Raw genomic sequence first — 24,979 nt, forward strand, 5'->3', positions numbered from 1 at the left:
AATACTAAGTCACACATGCAAATTCTACTCCTCTTTGAGTCCACCAGTCCCTGCCATGGATCACACACTGTTTGCATTACACCACCTCAGGCATAATCCAAGATTTGGTCTTGCAGCACAAGTTGTCTCTGTGTCTCAACTATTCTCATGGCAATAAGTGGAAGGGGTGTGGCCCTTACCAGGAGATCCACGACTAGTTCACTTCTAATCTGTGGGGAACTTACCAACTTTAAGCTCCTGCAATACCACCACCCCCGAACCAGACGACTGGCCTACTTAAACCATAGATTACCATGTCAATACCTGTGCTCTAACAACTCACCCCACCATCCCTTCAAGAATGACAATTTTCTTTTTATTACCAAAGTAGACAGGGGCAATACCACTAGTTGTTCTCAACCAACTGAATTACATCTCAAAAACACAGAATTCGGAATCTCCTAGCAGACGCACACATGCACACACACACACACACCTATACCATCATTAATCCAAACTAAATGCCTTCCAAGTAAAATTCAGACAAAACTCAACCTTCCACAAAAAAAAAAAATCCTTCAAACACAGAACCTCTGTTGACTTTAGTTGTATCAAGGAACACAAAGATGGCTTTTTAGTGTGTTCCATTCTGAGCAGGACTCTAGGAAGCAAATTCACAGGGATATGGAGATATTACACCGATTGTCCATCACGCAAGGCTATCAAGAACTAAGTTGCTGAATTCAAAGGAGTTGCAGAGTCACCAATGAATGCAGGACAAAGATGCTAAACATATCTTGTGAATGAATCTGTCATACTGTCCATAAGAATTCAATAATAAAAATTTCACTGAAATGGTTATAAAAAAATATGAATGCAGAAAGAGAGAGAGAGAGAGAGAGAGAGAGGATGAAGTCTGGTGCAGAAACATTTATTCTGAATTTTAATCAGAATTCAAACAGTTTGTCAGCCAGCTGGTGATCAATGTTGTTGTCGAATTTAACGACACATAGGCTGCCAGGGCCATATTGCATCTTTCTGATGGTGAATATGAAATATCAGCTTCATTAATATAACTATATTTAATGATATATTCCTATACGATTTGGGAAAGTAAACAGTTATTTCTTTATTAGGATCATCTATAAGAAAGTGCAATAAATTTATTGATGACTCTATATTAGCAACTGATTTAAAGGTGTTTAAGAGGATGCTTTGAAAGTGGGGACAGTCCACTAACAAATGGCAAGTTGTACTTGACATGATGTACATTGGGGAGTGCTGTCATTGGTTAATAGATACAGGTGAGTGAGGTGTGTATGCCCAATCCTTAGCCTTCCTAAAATTGTTTCTTCTCATCTGCTTTTCCAGAAGCTGGAGGGCCATAGCTTTGGTTCTGCTTTTATTCGGTAAAGTTTGTTTCCTGGATAACCCCCTCTCCAGATTATTGACCAGCTATTGTAACATGCTTTACGGATGATGGGTTTGAAATCGGTATATGGAACTTGACAATTCTGTAAAATAGAAGTATCTGGCTGTTTGGCTGCAAGATCTGCTTTTTCATTTCCTGCTATATCAGAATGCCCTGGGATCCAGCAAAATGTCACAGTTTGGTTTGACTCCTTACACACAAGTAATTTAGAATGGATTGGTGATCAATGATAAAACTTTATAACTGTGATCAAAAGACCAAACAGCAGTTCAAAGAATGGCATTGTGAAGGGCCTCCTCACCAGAAGAAATTTCTAAGGTTATCATCAGTTACCATAAGCTCATATGCTTGCTTTCTTGCATCACGTATCTCTATTACTACTACTACCAAGGTGATGGCAAGAGTTTTTTTTTTTTTTTTTTTTGGGAAAAGGAAGAGGTGATGTACATTTACCTTTCAAAAAAATTAAACTCATTATGGGTGAATGTTCTTTACTACCAAAATTTCATGAACAAAGGCAAAACATTGTGGGGAAACTCTCCAAAAGAATCTTCTTCCTACAACAACGCTTCCAGTCACAAGGCTATGGTAATCAATAATTCAGGTTATGAATTATGATCGCACTCACCTTATTTTCCAGATATGGATCCCATGGTTTACCAGCTCTTTCTTGCATTAATAAATATTTGAATGGGTGCACTTTGGAACAAATGATACTATTTATATGAACAAGATGTGAAGTGGTTAGAGGACCATGATGGGTTTTATGCAAGGGATCCAGAAAACATGAAACATCACATCAAGGTTTAACCATGAAAGGTAACTATGAAGAAAAAATTGCTACCAGTGGATAGGTTTTCACAAATCTTTATATATGGATCTTAGAAATATTTGTTGAGCATCCCAGACTTAACCAAAATTAGAACAATAGAGAAATTAAAAAAAAAATTTTTTTTCACCTGAAAATTTAAAATTATAAACGAAATATAATAAACATTTATTATTTAAATATATTATTATTTAATACGTTTATTATAAACAAAAATATGTTAGTTTTTTTTGGTAGATAAGAAAAAGGGATACTGCACTTTCAGAGTATGTTTCAGCATCAATTCCAATTTAATAACCCCCCTTCCCGCACAGATATATATTGGCAGTACGCAAGAAAGTAAAGTAGAATCAATGCCAAACCTATTTTTTTATCATGGTAATTTTTGTTGTCTGAGAAATTTATACAAATAATTGCAATTCCACAGGTAACCCCCCCCCCATCTCTCTCTCTACCACAGAAAGCATATTTGTTTTGCTCAAGAAGAAAAATTCAAAAAGTGATTCATTTGTAGATTGCTTTATTCTTTCTAAGAAAGAAGAGAAAAGAAACTTTTTGAATGTCCTTCATATGCCTCCTTTTACCTTACTTTCTGGTTATTTCCCCCTTACAAAGACAACATATTACTTACTCCTTTAAAAGGTGAGAAGGACGAAGGTGATGTGAAGAATCCAATTTAAAGGCTTCTTCTAACCATTCCAACAATTTATGACTAAATTCACTGACATCCTAAACAGAAAAATATGGGAAACATGAAAAAACTTTTTATCATCAGTATACTGCCAATTTTAATAATAAAATATAGCACTCATAATATAACAAGGAAGCAAAGAAATACAAATAAATAAATAATAATAACAATAATAATAAATTGCAATAAATTTTGAATGCAGCTTCATGTTGTCTAATAACTCATTTAAATCTGAAAAATGAATGTTGCTCCAAAAAAAGTTGTCAGTTACTTATGGAAAAAGAAACACAAATTACCATGAAACAAAAAGCAAATTAATACTACAATTAAGGTTATACTTGGCAAAGTGTGATTTCTGCAAGCAGAGTACCAACTGAATATTACGGTATCATGATACAGGAGTAATAGAATTGCACCTTGCCAAATAACTCTTATTGTAATATTATGCTACATTTGTTTTATGGTAATTAGCATTTATTTTAGCATAAGCCTCAAAGAAGTAACTATATCTGTTTTTATATTACAATTGGTTCCATGAAAGAACAGAACATGATATAACAGAACACGAAAAAACAGAACAGTGAAGAAACAGGACTGTGACAAAACAGAACAGGGGAAAAATAAAACATTTATTTTGTTGTATCTATTTATTTATGAAATATCTATATAAAACAAAATATAAAATATATATATATAAAAAAAAATTTAAATCACTGCAGGTTGGCCATTCGGCATAAAAACCTCAATTTATCTTCTTGATTTTTATAATTCTGCACAACTATTGCCACTTGATTACTAAGGGTCTCATCCCTCTTTTTTTCTGACTTCTGGGCAACCTGTATGGGCACTGGCTAATAATAATCGCTGGCAAGTTATATCTCATCTTAATCCATCTAATAGGTTCCAAATGCTTGGGTGACTACAATGAAACAATGAGTTTAAGGCATTGTGAAAACCTTCACAACAATTTGTAGCCTGAGGACATCTCTCAGCAGCAGCCTCAAAATGATTCCACACTCTAACTGGAAAGAGAGGTGATCTTCCTGCAACTCCTTCGATGTAGGTTGAGAAGAAATATGTGAGAACTTCATTGTAGTTATCCTCATCTGGAAATGTGGCAGCTAGTTGGTCAAAGACAGTTCTTACATCTGGTATTGGCACAAAGGAGAGAGCAGGTAGGGATTCGGTTTCAACTTCATGTCAATATCAGACTCATGCACTTCCTTTAAGCCAACACTGTTGATCTTCCTAATAACACTCTGGCAAAGGTGAAAGTAGCACCCTTTTACTTCTGCTTGTGGAAAAGCAACTTGAGCAGCAGACATATGCTTTTTCAAAGTCCAGCAGAATCTTTTTTTGGGGTGTTATATTGGGCACCAATTGTTGCAATAGGGTAAACATTCTGTTGTATGTATCCATATTCTTTTTTTTTGCAAAAGAAAATAAATACATGGAGGATATGAATTGCCAATCTTAACATGCCATGTATACAGCTGATAAAACATGCTAGGCACTTTATCAAATGTTCTGTCTCCATAAATGACATCCTTGTCTAATTCTGAGAGCAGATCATTATTCCCAATTGCCAATATTCTTTCTGAGTCATCAGCTCCTGTATCATATAAAATGAGGTCAGCATACTTCTCTCAGATAGGAAAATCAGTTGTAGCTGGATTGGGAATATAAGTAGTTTCTTTATGTTTAAAAAGACTTTGCGTGAGTGAGGATTACTTTGGTAAGTGTTCCAAAACATCCCTATTCACTTCTGATAAAATATTTCCCATAAGATTCCTCGGAGACTGCCTTCATGTCTTGCTTCATCCTAGCCTTTAAAATGTTTGCCTGTGCTTCTTGAGGATTAGAATCATGGCGGTGTTTTGGATCTATTTATTTATTTCATAAATAAATAGATACAACATATCAAGATACGACAAAAATAAATGTTTTATTTTTCCCCTGTTCTGTCACAGTTCTGTTTCTTCCGATTACCATTACAATCAGTTACCTGTTAAGACATATGCTGAATGAAGTTGCTCCCCAAGGGATACAATACACATTGTAAGAAAATATTTTCCACCACAATATACAAAAACTATATGGTCTATATAAGAAGTATAATAAGAATAACAGAATAATAATTATAGCAGAATAACTTAATAAAAGAATAATTTATCTTATCTGTATAGGCTGAGGTAAATTATTCACTTAAGCCTGAGGGAAAAAAAAAAAAATATATATAATCTTCATCAGCAATGATATTATATTACAGCTGCAACAAATACCATTTTACTGCAAATTAGTACTGTTGTTGTTATAGTTATTTGGTTTTTAGGAGCATTAACAACTAAGGCAATATGTCCGGGGATATGTGGTGGCCATTCCCTGACCTTTCCGCATCCTCCATATTTGGTGGTCACGGGCTCGAACCCCGGTCTAATCAAGAAGCAGGTGCTACGCACTGCTGCTCCTGTCCATCTGGCTACAGAGATGCCATGTTTTACTGAAAGTATTTGTGTAATGTTCCATATTTTAATGGAAAATTACACAAACATTTATATAAAGCATAATGACTAAAACAGTTCTTCGAATATAAGATCTCAAATTACCTTCAATCAATGTGAAGTTTCTGGAAATTATCTTGTAATCTTAATAACTCAGATCTGAGGATCACTGTGCTTTTATGAATGCAATGTTGTTGAAAGCAAATTACAGTTTCAAAGCAGCCACGTAAAGTGTAAGGTACATAAACTGATATTGAAATGTTTTATGCTGTATGTTCAACCACTTATGATTTATGGTTCAAAGTTGTTATTTATGTTTATCTGATAAAGTTGGTGAATTTGTACTTTAATTGGCCCTCGAAACATTAAAAACCAAAGTCAACTGCTGTCATTGTTACTATACCAATATAAGAACAATCGAATTCTGCTGCCAATGTTACTGTATCGATATAAGGACAATATAAATTTTACTGCAATTTTCTATGTAATTCTGTAGAAGTAAAATTAATATTAGAAGTGTTTTACCAAGTCCATAAACTATAAATTTATAGCAATACAAATTATTTTAATTTTGATGCTGAATATTAAACTTCAACATTAAACAACTGACGTTGAAGTTTAACATTGACAAATGTAAGGTACTGGAATATGGACAGCAGTAATCCCAGATTAATGTTTTAATTGTGTAGTACTACAATCAGGGTAGAGCAAACTGAAAAAAGACTTTGGGGGGGGGGAATTGTGAAGTCAGATTTGAAGTTCTCTGAGCAATGCAGACAGGCTGCTAGGATAACTCATGAAGTTTTGTCAATGATATAAATGAACTTTGCTAGCAGGGATAAGTAGGTGACTATCCCACTGTACAAGCAAATGATAAATGCATCTTGAGTACTACAGGCTTCATATTAGGAAGGATGTACAGTAGAACTTCGATTGCCCACCACCCTATTTACCGTCACTTAAACCCACTATGCCATAATGCATTGTGATATTGGTGCCACGTATCACTCAGTCTTTGTATACAGTTGTACTTTAACCTCTTCTTTCACATTTTATAATTTTTATTTAGTAAACCAATTGAAATGACAGACACATAAGCGAGTAGTGTTGGGATTATCATAAAAAATTGAAATAATTAATCTTCTAAGAAAAGGTGAAAGTGCAACAAGTATAGCAATGGTTTATGGAATAGGAAGAACAACAGTAAATGATATAAACCATGATGCAGACAAAATTGAAAACCATGTTCCGAAAATGGAAACCACTGATGACAATGTTAAAAGTCGTAAAACAATGAAACTTGCTAAAAATGAACAACTGGATACTGCAATGTTTCAATGGTTTGTTCAAAAACGTAGCCAAGGAAGTCCATTTTTGGGATCTATAATAATCGAAAAAGCCACTGAAATCAATAAAAAAAACTAGCGGAGATCCTTCATTCAAGGCCACCATGGGATGGTTGGACAAATTTAAGTTTCGCCATGGTATCCAACAGTTGTCAATCCAGTGTGAGAAGTTAAGTGCAGATAGCACAGCAATTTCTGTTTATTGTGAAAAACTGCAGAAGGAAATAGCAGATCGAAGTTTGGTTAAAGACTACTGCGATGAGACTGGCCTTAATTGAAGGCACTATCTCAAAAGACACTGGCCTCAATGATTGAACATACGGCACTGAGATAAAAGATCACATCACTATAATGGTATGTGCTAATGCCAGCAGTAGTCATAAATTGCCTTTGGTTGTTATAGGAAAATCAAAAAGGTCTAGATCATTTAATAATATTAATTTAAATGCTTTGCCAGTTAAATATTTCTCACAAAACAACACATGGATGAGCAAAGATATTTCATGATTGATTTCAAAAAAATATTTGTACCATGTGTAAGATCACATTAGGCATCATAAGGTTTACCACACAACATGCAATACTACTGATGGACAATGTGCCTACTCATTCCATAAACGAATGTGATTTAAAAAGCAATGATGGCAAAATATCATTCCACTTTCTGTCAGCAAATACGACATCTCTCATTCAACTGATGGACCAAGGCGTGATTGAGAGTATGAAACATCGTTATTGCAAAATGTTCATTCGAAAACTTCTTTCTGCAGAAAATAAATTAGATGTGGTAGAGTTTTGGAAAGCTACACAATAAAAGATGCAATTTTCAATGTCGCTAATGCCTGGAGTGATGTTCCAGTTCAAACAATACAAAGAAGCTGGAATAAGTTGTGGCCAGAAATATATTCAACTGATACAGAAACCATTCCAAAAGAAACTGATATTTTGCAGTTATGTTTGAATGTTTCTGGTTTTAAAAATATTTCGATGGAGGAAGTAAATGATTGGCTGGACATGGACAAAATGGACGTCAGATGCGAAATTTTAGACGACGATGAAATTGTGCAGAGTGATGACAATTTAGGATGATTCTGAAACTGAAGAAGAAGAAGAAAAAGCTTCTGCTAATGGAACAACAAACATAATTAGCCACTGTGAAGCTGAAACTATGTTGTCAAAATGCATTGAGTGGTTCCAGGTATAAGCAGCAGCAAATGCTATGCAAATGTTAGTTTTGTGTAAAATTTGTAACATTGCTTCCCAAAAAAGCTAGAGGGGTAATGAAACAAAAGAAATTGACCGACATTTTTAGAAAAGAAATTTAATTATGTAATATTGTTTTCTTTTAAATTTCTTTAATGGCATTAGAACAAATTTGTATGTATGCAATATTGTTTTCTTTTAAATTTTTTTATGATGTTACTCGACCAACATAAGTCAAACTATTAAAAATAGGTATGTGCATGTAGATATCTGTACTATGATTTTTTGATGACCCGGTAAAAAATAAATAATAATTAAAGTTTAATTAAATTTCATTAGGTTATGTATTATGTAATAAAATAAAGAAGTTAGATGACCCAGTCTACTGTATGTATAATATTTTTAATGTACATATTCTATTATCCATCATCGTCTTGGTCCTGTACCCTGGTGGATAATCAAAGTTCTACTGTAGATCTGTTTGAATTGATGCAGAAAAGGGCAATGAGACTGGTGAAGGGGATGAAAGGGGGCTCTTATCAAAAAAGGATTCAGCACTGCAAACTGCAGTGTCTGGAGACTAGGCACCTGTGAGGTGATCTGATTGAGGTATTTAAGATTTTAAATGGATTGAGCATGCTCAATGCTGATGGCATTCTTCTTGCTCAGACTATATACATGAAGGGCATAAATTCAAATTGAGGAAGAACGTTTGTAAGACAGATGTGCTGTGCAGAAATCTGTGCCTTCAGCCAGCAGGTGGTTGATTGTTGCTTATAAATTTGCTTTTTGGCATCGTAGCCACTATTAATACTAATGATTTGGTTTGGGGGAAGAACTGCCAAGGGTCGTTTTCCAACAAACGAGGATTACATTATGTGCATTACTTGTTCTGTATGGTACAGCAAAAGGTACCTTTGCAAAGATGGAACAAATAGTGCACAAAATATAATATAATAAGGGGGTATGCCTTTTCGTTGTAAACATCACAATGAAATTAAGTGCAAATTCTGATGAGAACTTGAAGAGGGTTATTTCCATTCAAGGAATAAAAGAGAGGGCCCATGACTCACTCAGCTGCCAAGCTCAATGACACTCAATGTTCATGGTCCAGCAGACAACACAATGATATTCACAGTGAAGATCTCTGGTTGCAAAGGAAGTAACTATAGTTAGTGATTCTACTGGCAGAGAAAAGTGGAAATATATTGGGCAATAAGGACAGGTGGAATAGGAACCATGCTGTAGAGGAGTTATCTTTTAAGGGCACAAACAGTGATTCTGTTGTACATATTAGTACTAATGATATTAAGAAAGATCTGAGGATTTACTTAACAGGTACAGGACAATGTTGAAAAAAATTTGAAAGTGTCTGTAGTTTTGCCCGAACACAATAGGAGGGAGTATATGATCTGAACTTTGTCAATCAATTCAGCCCTGCGGAGATTTGTACAACGCTAATGGTGTAGAATTTTTCACAGCATGGTCTGTGCTTGTTAAAAGGAGAAATTGTTTTTATATGGATTGGATACATTTAAATAGAAGGGGTGCAAGGATATTTGCTGATCCTATTGAGGCATTGTTAGGTGGATCAGAAAAACGCTACCATGGGGAATACATAGACTAATAAATTAACAAGCATCTTTAAGCAGAGGTGAAAGTGATTCTTGCACTGCTTCTATTGGGATATACAACAGTTGGGAAAGTGAGATGTCAAACAAGGTGTGCTGCAGGTTCTCATAAGACAAGCGAACACTTTGGGCTGTGTTAGAGTAACAAAAACATGCACATATACTGGCTTGTACAACAATGCTAAGAGTAACAAATTTGATGAATTTGAAGTACTGGTTAAGTCATCAAATGCAAACATTGTAGGGATATCAGAAAGATGGTACTCCTTAGGCATAAGTTATGTGGATTTTGAATATGGTCAGAAGAATGTGTACAGGAAGGGCAGACAGGAGTGGGGAGAGAGAGGGGGGGTATGCTCCTTGTTAAGAAGCATTGAGAATCTAAGACAGTGCATCCAGCTGACATGGATGGCCAGTGCAAAGTTGTAAGTTTGGTGTGACATACACACTGGATAAGCAAAAATGATAGGAACATATTATAGGCCAAATGACTGATGAATATGATGAACTATAGAGACAAAGTGTGCCAGTAAACCAAAATGTCTTATGATGGGGGATTTTAACTTTCCAGATATTGATTGGAACTGTGGGTTGGTCACTCGCACGATAGCAGAAAATTTCTGGACTTGCTGGATGACACTTCCTCAGCAGCATATTAGAGATGCAACAAGAGAGAGCAATACTTTTGATCTGATTACCAGCAGAGACTCTTCATGTATTAATGCAGCAGTGGGACACCGAGTAGTGACCACTTTGAGAGAATACCGAGTTTGATGTCATCATCTTTACTCTGTGAAAACAGCAACAAATATTTCAAAAATAACTAGGGTAAGATAGTAGGTGTTTACTGAACTAATGGGAGAGGGAAAACAAGTAACCTGAAACACAACACAAACAAAATATCTGTGCATGTCCAATACCATGCCACCTTTCAAGCAAATAGTTGCAAAAAATATAAAAAAAAGGTTGCAAGTCACCCAACTGGCTCTCATGCATGGTTTCTGTATGAAACTGTAAAAAATAACTTCAGAGACTTCTGCAGTAAAAACCTGACTATATTTAAGAAGGCAGAAAAAATGTGACCCTTGAAATAACATTCCCATGTTAACTCTTAATCAATATTAAAAATCTAAAATTTTCTCTACTGTCTTAAATATAGTCAGTTTTACTGCAACAGTGTCTGAAGTGATTATCTTACAGTTTTGTACAGAAACAGTGCACAAGAAACAGTCAGTTCCCCAGCCACCATTTTTGTAACTATTTGGATTCTGATGAAAGAGTGGAATGGTAACAGACAAGTGCCAATGTCGTGTTTGTTTAAAGTTTTAGGTTACTTGTTTTCCCCTCTCCCACTAGTTCAATAAACAATCTTACCATAGTTACCACCTTTTACCTTACTTGTTTTTGAAGGATTTATTACTGTTTTCACAGTGTAATATTAAAAATCTAATTTGACATGAAACCTGATATTCTCTCAAAATGGAAACTACTCTACAGGAAGCAACACACAATTTCAAATTTTGTGCACTGTGAAAAGTGCAAACTTGGAAATAAATTCTGAAATACACTTGGAAACAGAAGTTAAAAATAGTAATCAATATAAATAATTTTTTAAAAAATGTTTTAATAATGTTTATATAAATAATAAGTAGAAATACAACACTTGTTTGAAATTTCATGCAGTTAACCATTTGGCAATTTTTTTTTTTTTTTCTTTCTTTGCTGCTTTCAATATATTGCAGTTGTTTTCTACATGGAACATTCTTTCTAAACAGATCACAAAAAGATTCTACTTTTTTCAAAAATTTAGAATTGTGGATTGCCAATCACTGAAAAAAATCTTTTCAGTGAGTACAGATCCACAATTCCATAAATCTAGCTGCAGAGTTTTGATTAACATTTTTAACAAAACACTACAACTGCCAATTTTGTAAATTTATGGCAAAATTGAACTATTATCAGCATTAGCTAATAATTAGTAAAGACATATGATGCAAGAAAGCAAGAAAACAGCATCACGCAAAAAAAAAAAAAAAAAAAAAAACCATTTCACTCATCCATTCGCTCCAAACGTTTGTCCACTTCTTCCTTGAATTTATTTCAGCTACCAACTTCCACAACAAAAAGATGGAAGTTTGATCCAGCAATCCATTGGCTAAAGACAAATTTCCGCACATCTATTCGACAACTGTCTTTCCTCAATTTCAGTTTATGCCCCCTCTGGTTTGTAATCTGAGCAAGAGGAAGAATCTCATCAGCAATGAGCCTGCTCAACCCATTCAAGGCCTTATACACCTCAATCAGATAACATCGCAGGTGCTTGGTCTCAAGATGATGAAATTTGCAAAACTTAAGCCTTTCTTCATAAGAGCACCCCTTTGTTCCTTTCACCAGACTTGTTGCCATTCTCCAAGTTCTAGCAACTCTACATCCTTCCAAAAATGAGGCTTCCAGACCTGTATGCAGTACTCAAGTTGTGACCTGACTTTTGCCTTATACAAGGGGATAAGCACCTCCTTATCCATGCTAGCAAAATTCCTGTATATCATTGACAAGACCCCATGACCTGCTCTGGCAGCCTGTCTGCATTGCTCAGAAAACTTCATATCTAACTGCACAATTACCCCCAGGTCGCCTTCACTGAGTGTAGTACCACACAGTTGGCACTTTTCTCTTGGGTTACTGCTACTCATATGCAGAACTTTGCATTTGTCAATGTTAAACTTCAGTTGCCACTTCTCAGCCCATCTGCCCAACTTTTCTAGATCCTGTCATTAACAACTCCGACAACCTTTACATCACCAGCAAACTTTGACATTGAGCTTGATATACTTTCATCAATATCATTGATAAACTTGCTTCTTGCCCTAACGGTAGCCGAGCATTCTGGTCTCTTGCTAAAGCTATTGGCTGCAACTTTTCCAATCTCTGCTCCCACCTCTGTCCAAACCAGATGGTTCTGTTGTCACTTCAGCCAAGGCTAAAGCTGACCTGCTAGCATCCCATTTTCCTTCCAACTCATGTATTAATGATCTTGGTAAAACACCTCCCACCATTCCCAACACGCTCCATTCAATGCTTCCTGTGGTCTTCCGTCAAAAGGATATCAGAAGGATTTTGACAAATCTTGATGCTAAGAAAGCTCCAGGTCCCAATGGTATTTCTCCACTTGTTCTCAAAACCTGTGCTCCTGAACTTACACCTATTCTTCCGCCTTTTTTCACTTTCTTATTCTAAAGGTGTTTTTCCTTTTGCTTGGAAATTTGCTCATATCCAGCCAGTTCCTAAAAAGGGTGACAAATCCCTCCCATCCAATTATCGTCCCATTGCAATTACTTCTACTCTTTCTAAAGTAATGGAGAAATCAGTTAACCGCCAACTCTTAGACTACCTAGAAACCTTCCATCTGATCAACGATCACCAGTATGGATTCTGTCAGTGTCAATTCACTGGTGATATTCTGGCTTATGTTACCTATTTATGGACTAATTCAATGGAAAGGTTCAGTGAAACACAAGTAGTTGCTCTTGACATCTCAAAGGCTTTTGATTGTGTTTGGCATAAAGGTCTTCTAAACAAGCTTCCATCTTATGGTTTGCCAACTGTTTTTTAGTAATTGGTTATCCAGTTTTCTCTCTGATCGCTCACTGAGGGTGATGGTAGATGGCTCTCTGTCTTCTAACTTCTCCACTAATGCTGGTGTCCCCCAAGGTTCAGTTCTTTCTCCCACTCTTTTCCTCTTGTATATTAATGACCTTCTTCCACTGACTGGAAATCCTATCCATAGTTTTGACAATGATAGCACATTGCATTCCACTTTCCATTTTGAGAAACCTTGTCCTGCTCGATCGGCTTCAACTTCTTGAAAATCTGCTACCAATTATTTAAATGCCGATCTTCGGGTAATTCTCCAGTGGGGCAAAGATAACTTAGTTGATTTCAGCCCTTCTAAAAAACTCAGTCTTGTCTTATATCTTGCAAAAAGGATTCTTCTGCTCCTATGCTTATCTTTAGTGACACTCCGATTTCTAGGCAAAATGATATATCTCTTTTGGGGATTACCCTGACTTCTAATCTCTCTTGGCACAAGCACATTACAAATATTGCTTCCTCTGCATCTAAAAAACTTGGTTTTCTCTTTCGCTCTCAGTGTTACTTTTCTTCCAAACAGCTGCTCACTCTATATAAATCACAAATCCACCCAGCCATGGAATATTGTTCCCACATCTGGGGGTGGTGCCCCCAAAACCTCTCTCAGGCTTCTTGATTCCATTCAGAAGAGGGCAGTTAGGTTAATTAATGATTCATCTCTAACAGAGTCTCTCCACTCGCTGTCTCATAGATGTACTGTTTCTGCTGCATGCCTCTTCTACAGATACTTCCATGGGCACTGTTCTTCTGAATTGGCTTCTATAATTCCCGCTCCCTCTTTCAAAACAGTCTGAACACGTGCCGCCACTAGCCAACGTCCATTTACTGTCCAACTTCAAACCCACAGAACCAACTTTTCATCTTCCTCATTTATTCATTCAACTGCTGTTTTCCGGAACAACCTTCCTTCATACGTATTTCCTGAAAATTACAGCCTACAAAAGTTCAAGTCCAATGTCAACAAATATTTTCTTTCGTCTTCTCAATCTCTAACCCAAGCACGGTACTAAGTACTATAGGTTCTAATACTTCTCGTGTTTGGGGTTTACATAAAAAAAATATATATATATATATATATATATAAAACAACAATGGGCCCAACACAGAACCCTGGGGGCCACAACTAATAACATTAGTCCAAGAAGAGCAGTGTCCACTGTTTACCACTCTGTCTTCTCCCATTCAACCATCCTTCTATGTCCATTGCAGCAATTTGTCCTTAATGCCATACTGCTTCAATTTGTATAGTAGTCTTCCATGCAACAGTATCAAAATCTTTTCTGAAATCCAAGTATGATATCAAAATTATTTTTTTGCATCCAGTTCCTTTGTGACCGTGTCATAGTATCCAATCAAATTGGTCAGACAAGACTTCCCCTTAACAAGCCCATGCTGTGTCTGAATTATTACTGCAGTCTTGTCAAGATGATCCTGCAATGCTTCTTTAACCAGTGACTCCATTATTTTACCCAGAACAGAAGTTAAACTAACTGGTCTGTAATTACTTGGGTCACCCTTTATTCCCCCTTTATGAATTGGCGATACATTTTCACATCTCCAGTCCATGGGGACCTCACCTGAGTCCAATAAAGCTGTCATAATTATGGCTTAGGGTTTGCTTACTTCCTTTGCTGCCTCCTTTAATATAACTGGATAGATCCCATCCACCCCCAGGTGCCTTTCTTATGTTTAACTTCAATTTTTCCTCCACTTTGCTCTAAGTTATTACAAAATCATTTAATTCCCTGTTAGAGTTTGATAAGCTTCTGGCCTTCCCCTCCCTGAATAACTCCTCATTTGTGAATGTAATGCAAAATACTCATTCAGTTTGGCAGCTATCTGAATAAGGTCATCTACAGTCAAACCAATGATATCAAGTGGGACAATCCGATTCATCCTCTTCTTCTTAGTTTATATAAGTAAAGTAAAATCTTTTGCTGTTTTCCTTTGCATCCTTTGGCAAAGATTTCTTATAATCTGCCTTTGCTTGCCTAACCTTTGTGACTTGATTATAGACTAGCTTATATCTACCATGGGCTTCTCTGTCGCCTGATAATTTATATGCATTGCATGCATTTTTCTTCTCTGCCTTGAGTCTCATTAGTTCATCTGACATCCATTTGGGCCTTAAAACTAGAACAGTATTTCTAGTAGCTTCCAAGATTAATTTCTTGAATGCATCCCATTCAGAATTTGCTGTTGGTAACATCATCAGTTGGTCCCACTGTATTGAATTTAAAAAATCTGAGACCACTGTAGTCACCTTTACAAAAGCTAAAACCCTTCCCTTTACCCCAGCAGACTAACAGTTTGTTGTAGACTCATTATGTGACACATTCAGAGAACATTCTCTCATCCTATTGAAGTAAACAAAGTATTGAAGGTAAACAAAACAGAGAATTTTTATAGACAGGTCAGGGTCACTCATTAGTTTCCTCAACAAACTGAAATGCACTGCTTACAATAGCAGTTGGTTCCAAGAATTATGTGGATGAAATGTATATGGAATGAGCAAAGTGGGCAGCTAACAAATGACCTTCAACTATGTATAGAATTTCTCTCCACTAGAAATTTGCCAACCAAAGGTGCATATCGTGCAATGTCAAAAATAGAAAGGAAGATACATATGATGACAGAAATAGTGAGTTTTTGTCCAGGTCTGAATGGATTTAGCAAAAGAATTTAAATGAGAAGTTTATATTTAACTAGCTATACTTTAACAGGTATAACTCTGAAGAGATCAAGTTCGTTGTAAAACTCAAACCTATATTTTAATCTATTTAAACCTACATTAAACTCAAATCTATTAAAATGGGTGACTTCTGAAATTTAAAAGAATAAAATATGTTGGAAGGAAAGGGATAAGAGTATACTATCACTGATTAAAATGTTTGTGCATAAGCTATGCAATATTGAAACAGTGCTTGTCCACAAACTTCTGTAGCAAACATGAAGTCAGTACTCATATTTTAACATGGATACAGCACTTTTATCCACAATAAATCTGCTCAAACTGAAATGTTTACAGGATTTCTGTTCACATACAGAATGGCCACAGAGTGTCAGAGGAATTTACAAGATAGGGAATACAAGGACAGCACTACATTTTAACAGCTGCTAAAACCACAGTCAACTTAAATGTGCATACTACTGCACCCTTGTATTTAACCATTTAGATGCAGCCACCTCTAATCTATAATACTTGATCAAGAAATTACAGTTCAGAAAAAAAAATTAACCAGGCAAATTAGAAAACGTATAGGATACACAACCACAGAGGATTAAATCATCTGTTTCAAACAAATTAAATTCAAACCATAGTAAAGATCATATCTATCTTTACAATAAGGTTCAATTATAATTTATTTCATAATTTTTGATTTACTACAAGTTTTATTTAAAAATTTCTCACAACACTGATAGCCAAATACAGATATTCAGATTATTAGTAAATTCTTAATGAAAACAAACTATACTGATTTCAATCCTCATTAGGAATACCTGTTGGCTATCGGTGCCACTACTATCTGGAAATGCTTCTCTTAATTCTTCTAAAGCTTGGGATGGATCAACATATTTTCTTCTTGTTCCTACCATTAACGAAAATAATTTACGTAGCTCTCGCATGAAGAGAAGATTTCGTTTTTCCTATAAAAAAAAATAATAAAGCTAATCTTAATGAAAATGAAGTTTTGAATCAATTTTATAAAGCCTTGGGATTTGCAATTATAAATTATGTGATGTGTTAAAGACATAAGTAGACACACTAAATTATTTGTGAAACAAATAACGTCTTACATTATAACATGGCTAGGAAATGACAATGTCTTAACCATATCCATTAAGATAAAAATACATACATACATCAAGAAAAGACAATAAAATTACCAATAATTGCAACAATAAATGTCAGACAGAAATACAGCTACATGAAACATTAACATTTAAAATAAAAATATAAAAAGGCAAAAAATATAGAAAGCTAATAAAATCAAAGCTGAATAGAATAAAATTTAGTAACCATTGGCAAAACTGGCTATAGATTCAAAACGGTGAAAAAATCAGAAGTCTCAAACTGAAAAAAACCATACTTTTAAACATGAGAATTCATAACAATGAATTATTCCAAAGGCCTCTTCTTTTGAATGGTTAAATATGCATAAAAACTCAGTGTTCTGTGAGTTTTTATGCATATTTTAACCTACAAAACTGAGAAGGAAATAAAGGAATCAATCAAAAATTAGATCTTCAAAAAAAAAAAAAAAAAGCAAATGACAAACATATATGAAACTAACAAATGGACGCAATAGAAAACTGTATTACAAATGAGGAGATAAGAAAAATCTTGGGTAACAAGCATCCAATCAAAGGTAAGTGAAACAAACAACCTATGAAGTCCAATGTTGCAGTGCAACACTGCAAAATTCCATTTCAGTTTAATGTTGTTGCCACTGCGCCTGGTCATATTTCCAATTACAGAATTGGTTTTCCTGTTGTAATGGAGCAATTATTGTACATTTCATATGAACAATCTAAAAAGCTAAACTGATGTTTATAATCAGTTGTTAATGGCATGTAGCATTGCTCAATTGCCATTTCCAATTGTGAAATTTGTTTTCCCATTGTACTAGCTCAATTACTGTATTACCATCTATTTATGCTTCATATAGCAAACTTGAAAACTAAATCTATATTAAATTATTAATGGCTGGTGGTGTTTTTTTTTTTTTTTTTTTTGTTTTCTTCAAGTCCAAATTTCTCAAAGCAGTGTTTAACTGTTAGCATTTTGAATTATGAAATTTGCCTTGACTCAATTACTATACTACCATCCATTTATATTTCACATCTTAAAAACTAAATCTGTTTATATTCCACTGGCAATGGCAGCCTGTGCTCCCCCCAAAACCCGAAGTCCAATGCAAAAATTGCACGACCGTTGGCATTTCCAATTATAAAATTTGTTTTCCTACCATACTGTCAACAATTTATACTTCATATAAATAATCTGAAAATTATATTCAGTTGTTAATGGCAAGTAATCTTTTTCAGTAAACAGGTCACAAAGTAACATACTCTGTGTTAGAGTGAATTATATAGACACTGTCAGATCTTGTACGGGCCTTTCTAATGGAAAAATTGAGAAATTTTTAGACATTTCTGAAAAACGGAAAAAAATAGGAAATCCATACCAGGAAGATAGTTTCTAACTGTTCTATAAAAATGAACCAAAGTTGTTTTTCAGCATTATCATCACAACATGAGAAGTGAAAAAAAAAGGTAAAATGAAATGCTGGCCTAAAGAATAGATAGAGAGAATTCAATTTTTTAAGATTATGACGGGTGGTCATTTAATTTGCAGATGGGTGCAAATGGCACAAACTTTCCATAATTGTAGCTAGAGGCACTCTTCCTGATTGCTACTGAGTAGCTGCTTTAAAAAAATCGTTGAAACGTATTTTGCATCCCATAGGAATAAATGGAGGTATTGTGAAAATATCGTAATGTGAACCCAATAACACATTGGTTTTTTTTTGCAATTCGTTCCAAGTCCTTTGAAGTTGAAAATTTCGCTATTTTACTAAGCTATTTATCTCTCTAAAATGTCATACTTATAATGGAAATTGCACTACCCTTTCATTGTTATCATATGTTCTCATTATAAAAATCAATTTTAAACGCCTTTGTGATATTTTTTAAAGCACGTTTGTGGAAGTCACAACCATAAAACAAAAACAATTTGCACTTTCCGGTTTATTGGGCTTTTCTGTTAGTGCAGTCTATTATAAACGGGTAATAAACTCAATCTTATTGCATTTGCAATAATCGCAATAACTGGAATTCTGTGCTGTTTTACATTACAGTATTATGGTGAAATGTGTTCCCCTTCACTGAAATCTTCAATCATATAAAAAACAAATTTTCAGAAACTTCTCTTCATTCCTATTTATGTATTACAATGTTGAAGGGAAAGAGACCGATGAAAAGTGGTGGTACCAAAGTACCGAGTGGTGGTAGTGCCAGGAAACAAAACAAAATTGATTTAGAAATGAAGATGAAAATGATTAAGTACAAAGCAGGACAAAGTTTGTCATCTATTGCAAGGGAATTAGGTCTCGCTGCTTCAACAGTGAATACTATTTTAAAGGACAGTGTGCTATGCGGGCACTGTCAATGGATCAATGCACTTAAGATCAACAGTAATCACAAAACAGCGTTCAGGTGCTATATCGAAGACGGACAGCTGTTAATAGTATGGACGGAAAATCAGATTCAGAAGAGCCTAATGACCACTCAAGCAAAAGCAACAAGTATTTATAAAGATATTAAGGATAAGTATGGCAAACCCCAACCCAAGTTCATGGCAAGCAACGGGTGGTTTAACAGGTTCAAGCTTTGTGCTGGTTTCCACGTTAAAGTATGCAGTGAAGTCGTCAGTGCCAATTCTGCAGCTGCAGAGAAATTTTGTGATGTGTTGGAAAAAATTATTGATGAAGGCTGCTATTCAACACAGCAAATTTTTAAAGTTGACAAGACTGCTCTGTATTAGGGGTGAAGGAGGGAATCCCGGATCGAACATATGTTGCCAAGGAAGAAAAGATAATGCCAGGTTTCAAGGCTTCAAAAGATAGGGCTGCGCCCTTGTTTGGGGTTAATGCAGCAGGAGAATAGACTAAAACCACTGCTTGTGTACCATTCTGGAAATCCTCTTGCATTTAAGGGCATCAATAAAGCCACCCTACTCATGCATTTCTGATCAAACCAGAGAGCATGGATAACAATATCTCTCTTTGAGGATTGGTTTAAACGCTGCTTCATTCCCAAGGTCGAAAAATACAGTAAACGGGTTACGTTCCTGAGAAATGCCGCGAATACTGAGTTGTGGCTCCCATAGTAATAAAGGGGTTCCGTTCCAAAGTATGAAATACTGTATATAAGAAAACCTAGTCTAAAATTTTGTCTATGTATGTATTATATGTACCTTCATAATATGACTATGTACATAATGAAATGCAAGCATATGGCATCGAAATGAAAATAAGAAACAATTTAATATTAAATATAATATTTATTAGTTCAAACCAGTGCCTTTGCTAACTAAAAAACTTATCCAGCCAGTGTTATCACCAGTTTCGCTAGTGTTGATAAAGGAGTTTTGCCTTTTCACGAATGATGAGTGAACTTAACGGAATTTTATTTTGAGTTCGGTCTTCTATCCACAGATTGAAAGCTTTTTCCATTTTTTCTAATTTAACATCATGAGTTACAGAGCAAATTTTTGAAACAATTAGCGCGTTTTCACGGACACTACAGCGGATTTTTTCTTCCGATTTTTTGATTGATCGTACCATTGACTCATTGATTTTATAATGTTTTGCCACTGAGGAGACACTTCCACCATTAGAAAATTTATCCAATAACTCAATTTTATTCGCTAATATCATCACCATCTTTGATCTTTTCACATTTCCCTTGTTATTTTTAGCTATATTTTTGTACGGGTTAGAAACTTAACTTGTCCACAATAAAGTCACTTTCTTCCATTAACACACTCGAAAAAGTCTGTTTTACACTGCAAAAACGGTAGATTTATCATTTTTGTAAGTAAATCAATTTATAAATTGATTTATAAATCAATTTATAAGCATATAAATTAAAAGCAAACAATGAAACCTTCCGTGACAAGCGCATAACACATACTGAAGAAGGATTAGCGAGAAACATCCATGCTCGAGATTTTGTCACCCCTCTCCCCCCACCCACTTAGCGCTGTTTTGACTGGGAAAGATAATTTTAGCCACGTCCATGTATTTTTATGGCAGAAAATGTTCACAGCGCTTTAAAATTCACATTTTTTTTTTTAGGTTTCATTTTATATTAAATCAGCGACCGCGAATAGCAGGGGTTTACTGTATTGTAAAAGACAACGATGTTCCTTTCAAGATTTTGCTTCTATTAAATAATGCTGTTCCTGGACATCCTACGCATCTGGATAATTTCAATTCGAACGTGAGAGTCATATTTCTACCACCAAACATGACTTCACTCATCCAACCTATGGGTCAGGGTGTTATTTCGAATTTAAAAGCATACTATTTACACACATTTGCTCAGGCATTGTCTGCAGCGAATGATGAGAAAAATTTTACATTAAGGAACTTTTGGAAATCTTACAATATTTACCATGCCATCTTAAACATTAATAAGGCCTGGGTGGAAATTACTAAAAGTTGTTTAAATGGAGCATGGAAGAAAATATGCCCACGGCACGTAAAAGGCTTCGAAGGATTTGAAAAAGACAAATCATGTGAACAAGGTTACAGATAAGATTGTAAAGGTTGTAGAGCTACTTCAGTTGGAGGTTGATGCCAAAGATGTGGAGGAGTTAAGAGAGAAAGAATTATCTAACTAATAACGTATTGACTTGCAGACAGCGATAGTGAAAGAAGAAAATGTTAACAAAGCTCACGATGAACCAAACGAGGAGCCGAGACGCTTCATCACCAGAGAGATGGCAACAGAATCTCGTGAAATTGCATCGGCAATGGTGAGGTTCGAAAAAAATGGATCCTGACAGCGAACAATTCTTAAAAGTTAACAGAGGGGTGAATGATATGCTTGATTGCTACAAAGAAATCTATGATGAAAAGAAAAAAGCCACCATCCAGTCATCCATTAATATGTTCTATCGTAAGGTTGAGCGGTCAACCCCTTCGAAATCTCCACAGCCCTCAACCTCCGTAACGGCATACTTATCAGCTGAAGATGTCGATTCTGGCAAAAATGCTCGAGAGGCAAAACTTATCCTCTCTTTTATTGTAATTATATAATTTTGAAATTTTTTTAAATTGCAAGCTTTTGTAATTTTTCCTGCACATGAAAAAGTACTTTATTTCTTCCCCTTTTTTCCCCTCTCCTTTTTCTTCTTTTTATAATTTCCATTGATATACAAAACTTGAAGCAAACAAATACATATTGACCTAAGTATCTATAGAGAAACAAGTGCAGACAATTATATAAGATTTAAACTTTTACTTAAAAGTCTAAACTATCAAGCTGGAAGCCTTATTCTGAGCATGCACTTTGCTCTAAATGCTGTTCTTAGTTATTAAAATAATAATCAACTTAATTTATGGCAATTCACAAATGCAATGAACTTAAACCTTTTGATAAAAAATTGAATAAATACAATAAATAATTCTATTTACATGTTCTTCGAACATTTCTTTTTTGATTCAATCAATTCAGTGAGCACAGTTGCAAGTGCTGCACAAGCATGGGGGAAATTCCAACTTACGTAGCATTCCACGGAACGCAACCCTTACATAAGTTGGGGAGTTCCTGCATACGATATCAAAATTATATTTTGCATCCGGTTCCTTTGTTACTGCATATAGTATCCAATCAAATTGGTCAGACAAGATCTTCCCTTAACAAACCCATGCTAGACTCAAGTATGACTACACTTCTGTCTAGATGGTCCTGCATTGCTTCTTTAATCAGTGACTCCATTATTTTTCTTGGAACAGAAGTTAAGCTAACAGGGCTGCAATTACTCATGTCATGCTTTGACCTACTTTGTGAATAGGGGGTTACATTTTGCACATGTCCAATCAACGGAGACCTCCCCTGAATCCAAATATACTTTCATAATTATGGCTAATGCTTTACTTACCTTCTTTGCTGTCTCCATCAATATGATTGGATAGATTCCATACACCCCAGGTGCCTTTCTTTTGTTTAACTTGAACAATTTCTATTCTACTTTCCTTTCAGTTATTACAAAATCATTTACCTTCCTACTAGAGTTTGATAAACTTCTAGCATCCACTTCCCTAGATGATTTCTCATGTGAATGTAGATGCAATGTACCTACTCAAGCTTGTTGGCAACCTGAGCAGGTTCATCAACAGTTAATCCATTGACATCAAGTGGACGAATGCGATTCAACAACTTCCTTCTACTGTTAATATAAGTAAAGAAGTCTTGGCTTTCTTTGCCAGATACTTCTTGTAATCTAACTTGGCTTTCCTAACCTCCTTTGTGACTTGATTGCAGACTAGTTTATATCAGAATCACAGGCTTCTGTTGCACCTGATAATTCATATGCATTCCATGCATTTTATTTCTCTGCCATGCATCTCAACAGTTCGTCTGACATCCTTGAATTATATTTCTTGGTTGGTATGAGAAGCCCAGTAGCTTCTATGATTACTTCCCCAAATGCTTCTCGTTCAGAATTAGTTGTTGGTAGCTTCATTAGTTGGTCCTACTGTACAGAATTTAAAAATTATCTGAGGCTACTGTAGTCTCCATTATAAAAGTAAAAATCCTTATGTTGGTTATATCTTTAAGTAAATTTCACATTAGCATTAGCAGAGGCATATGATGCAAGAAAGCAAGCTTATGCAGCATCAGCCCAAAAAAAAAAAAAAAAAACCGCTCCCATTTCACCACATAAATGCACAGTGATCACTGCCATCTAGTGGTTCTTTTATTTGCAGATTCTCCGTGCACAAAGAATCACTGCTGAAAATCAGATCAAAATTATTACTCTCTCTTGTTGCCTCTCTAACATGCTGCTGTAGAAAACAGTCATCCTATAAATCCACAAAAGTCTTGCTACTGTTTGAGACTCACTCAAGTTCCTGTCAATATCCGATTAGTTAAAATTCCGCCATTATAAGACCTTCTGATTTACTTGCCCACTATTTCTCTATACAGCTGTTCGTTGTACTAATCAGTCCTTTGGCCTACAACACATTCCCAATCTCATTTCTGTTTATGTCACACCAAAATTACTCGATATTGAACTGGCCACCCATGTCAACTGGATGCACTGCCTTAGATTTTATATGCTTCTTAACTAAGAGTTTAACCCCCTTTCTGTCCTTTCTTTATATGCACTCCACGTATTGTATTATTATATGACGATCCACAGTAGGCCTTAAAATCCTTGTTCCAATAAAAAATTTTGGTGAATATTCCAGAGACATAAGAAATATTGCATTATAGCTTTTAAGCCACTTCTCATGCTGTTTTATATATTAGCTTGAGATAAAACTTGAGAAATTAACTTGAGATAAAAATCTCAAGTTAATGGATGCGCCATTCGCCGCGGTGGTGGAGTTGCAATTATCTATAAAAATTCCTTTTCTCGACATAGGACCAACTCAAGTAGTTCCGAAAACTTTGAAGCCATCTCTGTAATCCTTGACCTCAATGAAATTAGAATACAGGTTTGCACTATCTACCTCCATCCAGAACACACCCTAGAGGTTAGAACGGAATTAGCGACCTGGATTACCACCAATCTCCAACCCAACGTCCCTACTATTCTCGTAGGGGACTTCAACATGCCCCTGCCAAGGTACTCAACGGCTCGGTCTTCTCTGGAAGACATGCTACATATGCTCGACCTTCATCCTCTTCAAACTCCCCCAACTCGCGGAAATCAGCAGCTCGACCTCATTTTTCACAACATACCTCATGCGGAACTTATCCAACCAACCATCTTCTTCAAATCAGATCATCAACCGTTAGATTGTGAATTTTATGCCCATTCCGACCTCTCTAATGCCTCGGTTGAAGGATGTGGCCCGCTGCATACGAGAAGAGTCTTTTCAAACAAGTTCATTAAGCAAGAAATAATCCTCCATCGCCTCACTACGTATAAATGGAACTGTCTGTTAGAAAAGTCAGGGCCTGAAGCCGCTTC

The 24,979-nt window shown here is 35.5% G+C and overlaps 1 protein-coding gene across 1 annotated transcript in view; it reads right to left on the minus strand.

The window, feature by feature from the left end:
* LOC150080108 (ubiquitin carboxyl-terminal hydrolase 25-like) overlaps window positions 1–24,979 on the minus strand; it is a 364,983-nt gene that overhangs the window by 171,632 nt on the left and 168,372 nt on the right. Inside the window, exons 8-9 of the mRNA XM_090381833.1 lie at window positions 16,765–16,911; window positions 2,872–2,969 (exon numbers count right to left, since the gene is read on the minus strand). Coding sequence (XP_090237959.1) covers window positions 2,872–2,969; window positions 16,765–16,911 — 245 coding nt within the window. The remainder of the gene's footprint in view (window positions 1–2,871; window positions 2,970–16,764; window positions 16,912–24,979) is intronic.

The sequence above is a fragment of the Mastigoproctus giganteus genome, chromosome 9, assembly GCF_048544385.1.
Source record: "Mastigoproctus giganteus isolate SK-2022 chromosome 9, ASM4854438v1, whole genome shotgun sequence".
Taxonomy (NCBI): domain Eukaryota; kingdom Metazoa; phylum Arthropoda; class Arachnida; order Uropygi; family Thelyphonidae; genus Mastigoproctus; species Mastigoproctus giganteus.